The following is a 13,242-nucleotide window of genomic DNA, read 5'->3' as shown; positions in this document are numbered from 1 at the left end:
AAAGTTGGTACTGTGGCACAGTGGTTAGCACTGCTGCCTCACAGCTCCAGGGACCTGGGTTCAATTCCCAGCTTGGGTCACTGTCTGTGTGGAGTTTGTACATTCTCCCCGAGTCTACGTAGGTTTCCTCTGAGTGCTCCGGTTTCCTCCTCAGTCCAAATATGTGTGGGATAGGTTGATTGGCCGTGGTAAATTGTCCATAATGTCCGGGGATGTGTAAGTTAGAGGGATTAGCAGAGTAAATGTGTAGGGTTGTGGGTATAGGACCTGAGGTGGGGTTGGTGCAGACTTGATGGGCCGAATGGCCTCTTTTGCACTGTAGAGTTTCGATGAAATTGATGTGTTTCTGCTACTGCTTGGTGCATATAGTGCATTTTTGTAGTGTAAAAATGATTGTTTTTCCTCTGGTGTAAAAACAATCATTTTTACACTAGAGGGAAAATGACCCTATTTTCTGAAGAGTCAGCTTGTGTGGCTGAAACTGTACCACTAACTGCTTTTGATTCTGCTACACTGGAAGCAGGACTGTGTTGCTGGGGCGCACAGTGGTTCACACTGCTGCCTCACAGCGCCAGGGACCTGGGTTCAATTCCAGCCTCGGGTAACTGTCTGTGTGGAGTTTGCACATTCTCCCTATGTCTGCATGGGTTTCCTCCGACACTCCAAAGATGTGCAGGTTAGATGGATTGGCCATGCTAAATTGTCCCTTAATGTCAGGGGGATTAGTGGGGTGAATACATGGGGTTACAGGGATAAGGCCTGGGTGGGATTGTTGTCAGTGTAGGCTCAATGGGTTGAATAGCCTCCTTCTGCACTGTAGGGATTCTGACTTGATGATTCTAACCGCAGTCTTGCTTTTTAGGTTTCACAGCGTGATCTATTAAATGTCCAAAATACAATGCAAGAGTCAAAATCCTTTTGTAATTTTAATTACATTAAAGTTTTAGATTTTCACTTGTTTTTGTCAGTAAAGATTTTATATTGTTGGTGGCGTGTGGGGGTGGGGGGGGCGCGATGCATTCACAGTCTGTCTTCCTTTTTGTAATTTATAGGGCCACTGTCATGGGAACGGATACTTTAAAGAGGAAACTGCAGCAAGCATTCTGCAAAGGGCAGAATGGAAAATTAAAGCTGGCAGATTCATAGGAAAAAAAAGTTTCCTCCATTTATCAGGAAAAAGCCTTGTGGTCTAGTTTCAGCTGGAGTTTGGGCAGTTAATTTTGGTACACTGCAGTTTAGAACTAATTTGGGTGTGTTAGGGGCAAAACAGCCAATGCATAACTGATAATCAGAATTCTGGTTTTGCTTCATAGTCTGATAAGCTTCTCAGAAGCTTTTTATTGTTCTTTGTGAAAGCATTTCCTATTGGTATGCAGCTTTGATTTCTATATAAGAGCTATAAAAGGAACAAGTTCCTTTCATTGTGTAGTTTGCAGCTATTCTATGTTTAGACCACTCCTTACGCAGACCATCAGTGTCTTTCAACCGCTTGCAAAAAAGTTAGATTTAATGTTTTCTTTACACAGAGACAGCAAGCTGGACGGACCAAGGCAACGTAACCCTTCTGGTGGTGTTTCCTCCTCAACAGACATGCTGCTTGGACTTGATGGAATTGAACTTGGGGTAGATGTAAAGGTAACAGTTAACTGTATTGCATAAAGTGGTGTTGTTTGAGCTTTCAAGGTGCATAGAGGTTGAATGTATTTCAGGAATGTTTCTCATTCAATGTCTGAATTTAGGTGCAGAGTCTAAAATAATTGTTGATCCAGTGAATGTAGCAGCTAAACAACAGACTTAGGCTAATTGGGAGTCTTCAAATTTAAATTACCTCATCCTGCAATAACATTTGTACAAAAAAAATTAATTGCCATGGTTTCTTTTTTTTAAAAAATGCTTCTGCATTGAAAACTGCCTATAAATGATGGTGTACAGCATTAAAGCCCTTCAATACTATTGTTTGTCCAAATTGAAAATTAAAATACCTCCCAGGTGTAGACAAAACAGCCCAATTAATAAAAACAAAATACATGCGGATGCTAGAGAGCAGAAATTATAAACCGACTGTTGGAAAAGTTCAGCATATCTGGCAACATCTTGGAGAGAGAAACACAGTTAACGTTTTGAATCAATTCTTCAGCATTGGGATCTGAAGAAAAAGTCATTCAACTCAAAACATTAACTCTACTTCTGTCTCCACAGATGCTGCCAGACCTGCTGAGTTTCTCCAGCAGGTTTGTTTTAGCCCAATTAATGGCTTCTTCTCATTTTGCTTTGTCATTAAAATCTACTACTTTCAACAAAATAGTTGCATTGTTTTAAAGTGATTTAACTAACACTTGCAAGTTAAAGATAGTTCAATAAGTGCTAAGGGTCCAGTCTTGTATAATTAACCGATTGAAGCCTGGGTTATGATAAATATATTTCTGCTAGTCATAAGGACATATTGCTGGATCTGTATTCCTTTATTTGATGTACTGTCTGAAATTTGATGCGGTTTCTGTTTTGCACTCAGATTGGAGGATACACAATTTATTTTCTTCCACATAATGTGTCGCTCAGTGATGAACTAAATTACACATCTATTATTTTACTATTGAGCTATAACATTAATTTTGTAACTTGATTGTGAATTACAAAACTTTGATACTTTTTTGAACATTGCAATTAATCACATTGTTTACTGTGAATTTCTTCCTGTTTCACAGTCAGTTTCATATGCCCAGTTCCTTTATCCAACCAATGCCTTTGTGATGCCAAAAGCTCCACCCGAGGTTCCAGCTTCAGTAGCACAGGTTCGAAATAGCATGCATCGGAATTTTACACCAGGAAGACATGGAAGTGCTGCAATGTCAATGGATTTAGGTAAAATAAAAGTGGCATACTAAATAATATTTGGAAGGAAAATGTGCACTAAATTGTTCAAGTTTATTTATTAGTGTCACAAGTAGGCCCACATTAACACTGCAATGAAGCTAATGTGAAAATCCCATAGTCACCACACTTCGCCATCTGCTCGGGTACACTGAGGGACAATTTAGCACGGCCGTTGCTCCTAACGAGCACGTCTTTCAGACTGTGGGAGGAAACTGGACCATGCAGAACGTGGAGAACATGCTGACCACACCACACATACATGTCTAAACAGCACTCATTGTTTAACAATGTTTATGTTGACCGAGAAAGTGTGCCTTGTATGTCTGTCATACAGGTATTTTGGACATTAGAAATTTGCATAATTGCTGCTTCTTAGCTGAGTTTTTGCTCTTGCATATTTTAATACACTTTTAAATTCTTTGGGAATGCCAATTTGTTCTAGCTGCACTGAGCTGATTTCCTAAATTCTTTGTTTATTCAAATTTACTTTAAACTTCATGCATGTGTTCGATATTCATATTTAACACTTATCTGACATATAGAAATGGTGAACAGCTTCAGTCAACTAAATCTGCGCACAGAAACCCCTGTTAAATTTAGCTCTGTCTGTTTCTGGTTCTGCGGCCCCATTGCGTATTTGTGTGGCAAGACCCATGAAAGACGTAACTTTGGATAACACTACCTGATTTGCATGGTGTTCCAAGGCAACATTTAGGGGATGCTGGTATTGCCACTGAACAGGTCATGCAGAAGCCCAGGCCAATGCTCTGGACATGGGTTCGAATCCCAGCATGGCAGCTAGGTGGAATTCAAATTTAATTGACAAAATCTGGAATGTAAAGCTAGTCTCAGTAATGGTGACCCTGAAATTATCAACTATTGTCATACAAACCCAGACTGGGTCATTGATGTCCTTTCGGGAAAAAGATCTGCCATCCTTCTCTGGCCTGGCTGACCTGTGACATCAAACCCACAATATGTGGTTGACTCAGATCTGCCTTCCGAAATGCTTGAGCAAGTTGCTCTAATCAAAGGGAATTAGGGTTGGCAAAACTTGTCAATGACGTCTGTATTCCATAAAAGAATAAGGAAAAAAAAAAGCTGCACTGTAGTTAGAGTTGAACATCTCTTAAACTGTTTGGGATTTTCTCTTGTGTGATATTTTGCTGTTAGTGTGGTTTATGCTCAAAGCCAATTACTCTGACAATGTTAAATTCACACATGTTGAACATCTGAAAATAAAAGTGGATGTCTCAGGCCTGTATTATTTGCTCTCTCCATTTAGGTAGTGAAGCTGGAGATTTAATAGAATATGATCCTAACCTTCTTGATGACCCCCAGTGGCCGTGTGGAAAACACAAAAGGGTTCTGATCTTTGCATCATATATGGTAACACCTTTTGAATATTCAATATTGAGTATACTATAAGTTGAATATTCAACTGTGTCTCAAATACAGTTTTCTACTTCCAATTCTGTAGAGGTATACCAGTTTCCTTTGATTCACAGCCTTTTGTTTGAAACTACTTTCAACCTCAGCTGTCTATATTTCCACTGGATTAGTTTTGTTAAATACTAATTATTTTTCCTTACATTTTTGCGTGGATACAAATGTTTTCCCATGGTATTTCCCAATAGTGAGAGAATTGATTCCAGAGTGCAGTCTAGATAACTTTCTCTCAAACCATGGATCTGTCTTGGCTTGTGGTACTATCCGTTGCTAGCTTAGCAGTGACCGATCTGAAGAAGGGATGTACTTTTGTATAACATGCACAAGTATCTTTTGTTTTATATCTTTTGTTATAAAGATAGGCTCATTGTACAAACTGAAAATCCATTGCTGCTTGTATGTTGTGGCCATAGTAGTTTATCTCTCCGTTCAATTGATGATTTCATACAATAACTAACTAAAATACCTAGTATATTTTCATTGGTGTTCATATCAAGATTCCACTTGGGTAAATTAATCTTTCACTTGCAAAGAACATTGAAAACAATTGGTTGTTCTACAGAATGGGTAGTTCAACAGGCAAGATTAATTTGTATAAAAGCAAAATACTGCAGATATTGGAATCTGAAACAAAAATGGAAAATGCTGGAAAATCTCAGCAGATCTGACAGCATCTGTGGAGAGAGAATAGAGCCAACGTTTTGAGTCTGAATGACCCTTGTTCAGAGCAAAATTCATTTGTATATTACTTGCCACCAATTTGATTTTTAAAATTCTCAGTGAAGTTACAGCTATTGTTGTGTCTGCAGTACTCAACATTTATAGAGAAATAGAAATCTACTGCCATTTTGTATAATCTAGTGATTACATTCACAAATAAGCTTATTTTCTTTTTGCCAGACCACAGTGATTGAATACGTAAAACCATCTGACCTGAAAAAGGATATGAATGAAACCTTCAAGGAGAAATTTCCTCACATTAAGCTGACGCTTAGTAAGATAAGAAGGTAAATTTACATAATGACAGAAAAATATAAAGCTGGTGTAACGTTTTTAAATAAAAGATAATGTAAGGATAAATGCGCGAAACCTACAAAAAAAAAGTTTTTGAAACATTTTAGTTATTTCTTGCTGATTTTCCCCCATTTCCTGAGAACATTGGAACTGTTGGGTTATGGTCCCACAGGCACTGGTTGTCATCCAGTATTCTTATTTGACCTGAGTCCTGTCCCTCAACATCTGCTTCAAGTAGGTGTCTCTGGATAAGTAGCCATAATTATCGACCCCCATCATCACAACATCCAGCTGTCATGCTCCTAAAGTCTTATTGCTGACTAATTCAGAATGGACTAGTGATCTGGGTCCATCCTAGTCTGTCTTAAGATAAAGGCAAAATGCTGCTAATGCTGAAATCTGAAACAAAAACCCAGAAAATGCTGGGGAAACTCAGCAAATGTGACAGCATGTGTGGAGAGGGGATGGAGCCAACAGTTCAAGTCTGGATGACCCTTGATCAGAGCTGATTGGTCACCTGATTTTACCAAATGTGCGTGAAAACGTGATCAAGTCTGGTATGAGGCCATTAACGTGATCTGCGCCGATGGCCATTTTACCGAGGCCCAGGAATGGCCATGATCCGATTCACAGGCTCAACGGTGATCTAAAAGCATTTGCATGCATTTCAATTGAATTAATGAACTGCCCGCCCAAGTTTATCAGCATTTCCCCATATACCACCGCATTTGCCAATCCGGAATCAGTCCGAAATTGGTGCTCTAGCTGCTGAAGAGATGAGTTCAGACTCAGATCAGTGGTGGGGGGAAGGGAGTGGGTCAGATCATTCTCTGGGGGGCGGGGTGGGTGGGGGGAGGAGGCGGGTCAAGTGTACTTGGTGGGGGGAGGGGGAATCATTCTCTGGAGATAGTGGGGGAGTGAGGTCAAATCATTCTTAAGGGGGGCAGGGAGGAGAGAGTGAGGCCAGTTCATTCTGTGGTTTGGAGGGGGGGGACGGAGGATGAGGTGGGTAAGGTGTATCTCTGGTAGTGGGGGGGAGACCCAATTGCTCACTGGGGGGAGGTTAAATGGATCTCCGGTGGGGGAAGGGTGGGCCGGGGGGTCCGCTGCCAGTCTGCAGGCAATTGAGGGGTAAGGGGGCAGGGGGTCGCAATTGGCATGGATAGCCAGGTGGGGGGGACTGGATAATGGGGACAGTGATGTCTGTGGGGACCATTGCTCCCACTTTTTGCCCGCGGGCCGCTTTATCCGCTTTTTGCGGCCCGGAAGTGGTCTGACACAAATTTTCCAAATTTGTTTTCTAACTGCACATGCGCAGTTCAGAGCTCCGATCGTTTCGGGCACGATAAGCCCCGCCCACAGTGCGATTCAGACTTGCGATTTGTTTTCAGGCTGAGTGCATATTGGGGCATCTGAAAGCGGATTCCCAAGTTGGATCTGAATTGCGCGCAGATTCAGCACTTAAAATGAAAATGGTAAAATCAGGCCCATTGTCTCTATTCTGTCTCCACAAATGCTGTCAGACCTGCTAAGATTTTCCAGCATTTTGTGTTTTTGGTCTGTGCCTTGTTGTGCCTGGAAGAGTTAATCTTTGAGTGGTTCTTGTACTTTAATTGCTGCTATAAGGTCACGATAAGAATAAATCTCAAAATATAGCTGAGCTAAACTGATTAGACTTAATTACGTTTATTGAAGTTATTTACTGCATTTTTTCCATCACACTGAATTTTTTGCTTTCTAGTTACAAGAAGGGTAAGAATGATATCCTGACTGGTAGCCTTTCTGCTAGCCTTCCATGTTTCAATTGAAGTAATTATCAACCATGTGTTCCATTAGATTTGTGTTCACTGTATTGATACACTGAATTTAATGGACTGATCACCCACATCAACTTATTTCAGTTCAAGTATTTCTAATCGTTATTGATCCATAATGTGCGAGTTCCAAGCCTTGATACGTGCTGGGGTACATTTTGTTGACTTTGGTGGGTTATTACTACAAAGGCAACTTTACGTTTTTCTGTTTTCTTCAGTCTGAAACGGGAGATGCGGAACCTGGCAGAAGAGTGTAACCTGGAACCTTGTACTGTGGCTTTATCCTTTGTCTACTTTGAGAAGCTTGTACTCCAAGGCAAAGTCAATAAGCAGAACAGAAAGCTTTGTTCTGGTGCCTGCTTACTGCTGGCAGCTAAAATCAGCAGTGATCTCAAAAAGCACGAAGTTAAACATCTGATTGATGTAAGTAGCCGACCAATTTCTCTCAATTATTATGGAATCCAAACTTGAAAAATAACTAGTTTAAAAACAGCTGTGTGGGGGATGGGGTGGGGTTGGCAGGATAAAGCTTAATTTCAAAAGTAGTTATTCTGAGATTCGTTGAAGGTATAGAATTTATACTGAACCCAAGCTCTGGATAGGCCCCGAACAAGAGTATTATGTCTGGTTCAGTCACCATATTCTAGCGACGATAAGAGGGTCACTAAACTGGAACAGAGGCAATTTATAGAATACGTCTACAGATTGGCGGTATTTTAATCACAAGATTATGTTGGGAGAATCGGGATTGTTCACCTTGGAGCAAAAGGGATTGATCGGAGATTTGATAGAGGTGTACGAGGTTATGAGAGTCTTTGATAGACAAACGGAAATCCTTCCCATTAGGGGAATCGGGGGCACAGATTTTTTCAGGGCTTAGGCAAGGGAGCAAGGGAAATGTGAAGAAGATCCTTTTTATGCAGTGAGTGCTAATGACCAAAGCAGAAACTGTGGAAATTGGATGGCACTTGGAGGAAATAAACTTGAGATCAGGCGAGGAGTGAGATTGATCAGATTGCTGGCATAGACTTGATGGGCCAAATGCCCTCCTGTGGTGTACATGATTCAATGACTTTAGTATATTAATGTTCAATTTTGTTTAAAAAGTGTTGGAAAATTGTTTAAAAAATTGTCTAGATATCCATAAAACTTGTGTATCTTTATAATTTATCACTTTAGTATTTCTAGTAATAGTTTGATGCTTTAGTCTTCAACACCAACATGAAATTATTGTAAATATTGCATTAATACCATATGAATGTAAGCTTCAGCATAACTCAGTTGATGAGGATATCTGATAATTGAAGATCCCATCCTGACTCTCTCCAGAGCTTGGGTTCAGCATATATTCTATACTTTCAGCTAATCTGAGTAACTGCTTTGTACAGCCATACTACATTATCTTGTGCGGTAAGCCCTCTTAAGTGTTTACTGCACAAGATAATACAGTATGGCTGTACAAAGGGTTTCTTTGAGTTAACCTGAGGATTAACCCTAAAGGTTAAAACTTTGCTTGTTTTGTTTTACTTTTTAACCTATTTATTCTTAAAAGTTCAAATGAAAATTTGCTTAAAAATGCAAACCATTAATCCTAATTGGACTCGTGTTTTTGTTTTAAAAGTCATCAGAAGCAGTGACATTGCTGAAATCTGCAATGTTAGAACTTCTAGAACAAAGAAAATTACAGCACAGGCACAGGCTCTTCGGCCCTCCAAGCCTGCACTAGCCATGCTGCCTGATCGAACTAAAACCTCTTGCACTTCCCATCCTATTCATGTATTTGTCAGACACCCCTTAAAAGTCACTATCGTATCTGCTTCCACTACTTCTCCCAGCAGTGAGTTCAGGCACTCACCACCCTCTGTAAAAAGACCTGCCTCATACATCTCCTTTAAACCTTGCCCCTCTACCTCAAACCTATGCCCCCTATTAATTGACTCTGTCACCTTGGGATAAAGCTTCAGACTATCCACTCTGTCCATGCCCCTCATAATCTTGTAGACTTCTATCAGATTGCCCCTCAACCTCTGTCGTTCCAATGAGAACAAACCAAGTTTCTCCAACCTCTCCTCATAGCTAATGCCCTCCATACCAGGCAACGTCTGGTAAATCTTTTCTATACCCTCTCCTGGTAGTGTGGTGACCAGAATTGAACACAATATTTCAAGTGCAACCTAACTAAGGTTCTATAAAGCTGCAGCGTGACTTGCCAATGTTTTAAACTCAGTGCCCCAGGCGATGAAGGCAAACATGCCATATGCCTTCTAGACTACCTTCGCCACCTGCGTTTCTTTTAGTGACCTGTGTACTTGTACACCCACATCCCCCTGCCTATCAATACTCTTAAGGGTTCTGCCATTTACTGTATATTTCCCATCTCTATTAGACCTTCCAAAATGCATTACCTCTCATTCTAGTTGTGTCTCAGTGATTTTTCTGTACCCCCTCCTAAACTTATCTGGTTTGATGTCCTGATTCAATATAAATATGTCAGCGTTTTGGTGTATTTGTAAATTTGTTATGGCAATTCGTCAACACGCAGATGTTAAGAACTCAGCCTCTATTAACCAAAAAAACTGTTTTCCATGCATGGTACAACTGTGCTCAATTTTTACAGCAGTTTTACTTTTTTCATCTTTGTGAACAGAAACTGGAAGAGCGATTAAGATTGAACTCAAAAGAGCTGGTTTCATTTGAGTTCACTACGCTTGTGGCTTTGGAGTTTGGCCTTTACCTTCCTGAGAAAAAAGTGTTACCTCACTACAGACGCCTTGTCCAGCAATCCTAGATGCGATTACATTCCTACCGAAGATGATGGGCACTAAGAGAAGCAGGCAGTTCTTCCAAAAAAAAATGCTGCTGCAGTTGAACAGTTTGGTTTTTTTTCCTGTGCTATCACAGGAAATAACTAAGAAAGTAACTTCTACAGTGCTAATTAGTAACAGTCACAGATTTGTCCAATTTCTTTAAAAAGGACTGATTCGTGCCAGTTTTTCTGCTTTTTAAAAAAAATTAAAGCACCTTTACTCAGAGTTGGATGAGTCTTGTAAAGAGAGATGTTTCGGTGATGGCCCGTCGTACGTCTGATGGCAAACTGTAGTCATGACTATTACCAAAAAATTCAGTACTGGGCAACAGCACTTTCGTATATGGTGACTTCTCATTGCTGTGATATCACGTTCTATGCTATCTGTTCTTCCAAGCATTGTCCTACTGTAGTTGTAAAACTGACGCTGCTGTTAGTTGTACATGTCACAACTCTATGTTAGAGATTCAAATTAAGCACGTTTATAGTGCTGTGCAGTCAATATTTAATCTATTTTGAATTTTCTGTTTTTCATTGTGCATTGTATGTTAAACGTGTGCGGTCTTCAGTGAAAATGTTTATTTGAATCATCTTGTTTGTAAAATGTAAACTGTCTAAATTAAGTCTGCTCCCTTGTTAGATTTTCTATTGTGAAATTCGTAACCTTTATCAGTGAGGAGGTGGTTAGCAGATGCACTTAGAGTCTTGTTATAAATTATAGTATGTTGAAAAGTAATGTTGTAATCCAGCTTTCAGTTCCCCTTTTAAACAGAGTAATACTAGCTTTGGCAACTATTTAATATTTAAATGTTGACTGTGTTGTCCTTTTTTTAAAAAAAAGGTTTACATTTAGCTTTAAAGTTTGATGTTCTATCTTTTGTCTTCCCAGACTATTATTTGTTTAAAAAAAAGCACTCACAGGTCAAGTAATATTTGTGAAATAAGGAAATAGGGTTGATGCTTCAGATTGGTTCTGATTTTAAAAAAAATCAGTGACCTTGAAATGTTAACCATATCTTCCGCTTTCTATTGATGCTGCTGGACCTTACTACTTCAATATTTTCTATTTATTTCCAGTTTCCAGCATTGACAGTATTTTTGATTTTTTTGTCTACAATTTTTGTAATTGCTTCACATTGTGAAGCCATTTCAGGTATTGGTAGTAGAACCAACAGTGAGCAAGTTATGATGCTCAAATATAAGCCACCTTTTAATGAACTATGGATCAGTCAGCAACTTCAAAAACTGTGAAAAGAGCACAATACCATTTCTGTACTATTTTCGTTGCTATCTGTTCATTCCTGTTTGGCTTTCATAGGAACAGAAGTAGACCATTCAACCACAAGCTTATTTAGCTACTCCATCAGATCACAGCTGATCTGTACCTCAAACCCTCCCAACCTGCCTTTACTTTCATATCCCCAGATTCTCCTTGCCTAACAAAAATCCATCCATTTCAGGCTTGGAAACAACCCAACCTCCAGTCTTCTCTGAAGTTCCAGGTTTCCACTATCCTTTATGAAAAGTATCACTCGCAAATGGCTAGCTCCAATTTTAAAATTATGCTTCCTTGATTTGCAATTCATTTTAAATGTCTTGAATAGAATCATAGAATCCTGACAATGCAGGAGGAGGCCATTCAGCCCATCAAGTCTGCACTGACCACAATCCCACCCAGGCCCTATCCCCATAATCCCATGTATTTACCCCAGCTAGTCCTCCTGACACTAGGGGGGGCAATTTACCATGGCCAATCCACCTAACCCGCACATTGTGGACTGTGGGAGGAAACTGGAGTACCTGGAGGAAACCCACTAAGACACGTGGAGAACGTGCAAAACGCTGCACAGAGAGTGACCCAAGTCAGGAATTGAACCCTGGTTCCTGATGCTGTGAAGCAGCAGTGCTAGCCACCGTACTCCCCCAATAGATCACCTTTCTAATTGCAAAAGATTAGGTTTGTTTTGATAATTTAACTCTATAATCCCTGGGTACCATTCTATCTGTATCCCATACTACCTCTGGCGTTAGCACGTCTTTCCTGAGGATGGAGCCAAAGCTCAATGTAGTATTCTCGGAGGGATCTGACCAAGAGTCTGTACAATAACTAGTGTTTTTCTACTTCAACCAACTTGAGATGAAGATCAACATTCCATTAGCCCTTGAATGTTTCCTGCACTAGCTTTGGACCCTCAATCCCTTTGTTCTTGCACAACTCTCATCACCTCAACTGCCTCCATTTAAATGTCATCTGCTATAGCCTTCCATCCTCCTTTACCAATCCTGTAGCTTTTAGATAAAGACTCAACCATACACCTTTTCTGTTCCCCATTTTGTTATTCTATTTTAACTGTTACCTGAAAGTGTGGACTATTTTGCTACATGGGTGCTGAAAATTACATTGGTTTATAAAGTAATGTGCTCATTTATTTATTATATAATGGAAAAAATTGAATTGATTATTCCTGTAATGGTACTTGTCTGTCTGTCTCAGTTTTGCTTTAGGGAAACATTTGGGTAATTCTAAGGTGTGTCTCCTTTCTATTATTGCACAAAATGCCTTTGTCTAGAGACTTAAAAGCTTCTGTATTATAAAAGTTTATGCATATTTTTATTCATTTTGTATTAGTGCAACTGCAATATTTCAAAGTAAAATTTTCAATTTTAATATAATCAGGTCTCCGGTCACTTTCTCGTTCCTGAACAAGAGAATTTTCCTGAGAGTGAAACTGAAATAAAACCTCATGCTGTTATGGAACATTAGATTTGGTAATCAAAATATTTTGTTAAAGTTTACAATAACACTTTAAAATACCTAATTGGATGCCCTGAGCTCATGAAAATCATTTTATAGGTGCAAATTGTTTCTTTACTTGGTGAAGACTCATGTTTAAAGTTTATTAATTAGTCACAAATAGGCTTACATTTACACTGTAATGAAGTTACTGTGAAAATCCCCTAGTCGCCAGACTCCAGCATCTCCAGGTACACTGAGGGAAAATTTAGCGTAGCCAATGCACCTAACCCGCATAACTTTGGACTATGGGTGGAAACCAGAGCAGCTGGAGGAAACCTACAGAGACATGGGTAGAATGTGCAAACTCCACACAGAGTGATCCAAGCTTAGAATTGAACCCAGGTTTCTGGTGCTGTGAGGCAGCAGTGCTAACCACTGTGCCATCGTGCTGCCCATATATATATTCAATACTGAGACTAATATTTTTTCCTGAGTTTTACTGTAGAAGTATAAAGCCATTCACAGTCTCAATTGGACTGAATAAATAC

General features: G+C 39.7%; 1 protein-coding gene across 1 annotated transcript in view; it reads left to right on the top strand.

The window, feature by feature from the left end:
- LOC145353857 (CDK5 and ABL1 enzyme substrate 2-like) overlaps positions 1 to 12,698 on the top strand; it is a 35,921-nt gene extending 23,223 nt beyond the window's left edge. Inside the window, exons 4-9 of the mRNA XM_080204755.1 lie at positions 1,527 to 1,635; positions 2,706 to 2,862; positions 4,160 to 4,263; positions 5,224 to 5,330; positions 7,370 to 7,574; positions 9,799 to 12,698. Coding sequence (XP_080060881.1) covers positions 1,527 to 1,635; positions 2,706 to 2,862; positions 4,160 to 4,263; positions 5,224 to 5,330; positions 7,370 to 7,574; positions 9,799 to 9,939 — 823 coding nt within the window. The 3' untranslated portion in view covers positions 9,940 to 12,698. The remainder of the gene's footprint in view (positions 1 to 1,526; positions 1,636 to 2,705; positions 2,863 to 4,159; positions 4,264 to 5,223; positions 5,331 to 7,369; positions 7,575 to 9,798) is intronic.
- Positions 12,699 to 13,242: the final 544 nt, after the last annotated feature.

The sequence above is a fragment of the Carcharhinus amblyrhynchos genome, chromosome 16 (genome assembly GCF_965287045.1).
Source record: "Carcharhinus amblyrhynchos chromosome 16, sCarAmb.v2.hapA, whole genome shotgun sequence".
Taxonomy (NCBI): domain Eukaryota; kingdom Metazoa; phylum Chordata; class Chondrichthyes; order Carcharhiniformes; family Carcharhinidae; genus Carcharhinus; species Carcharhinus amblyrhynchos.
Note: the sequence above shows the minus strand (reverse complement) of the source record. Positions and strands in the feature narration are given on the sequence as shown.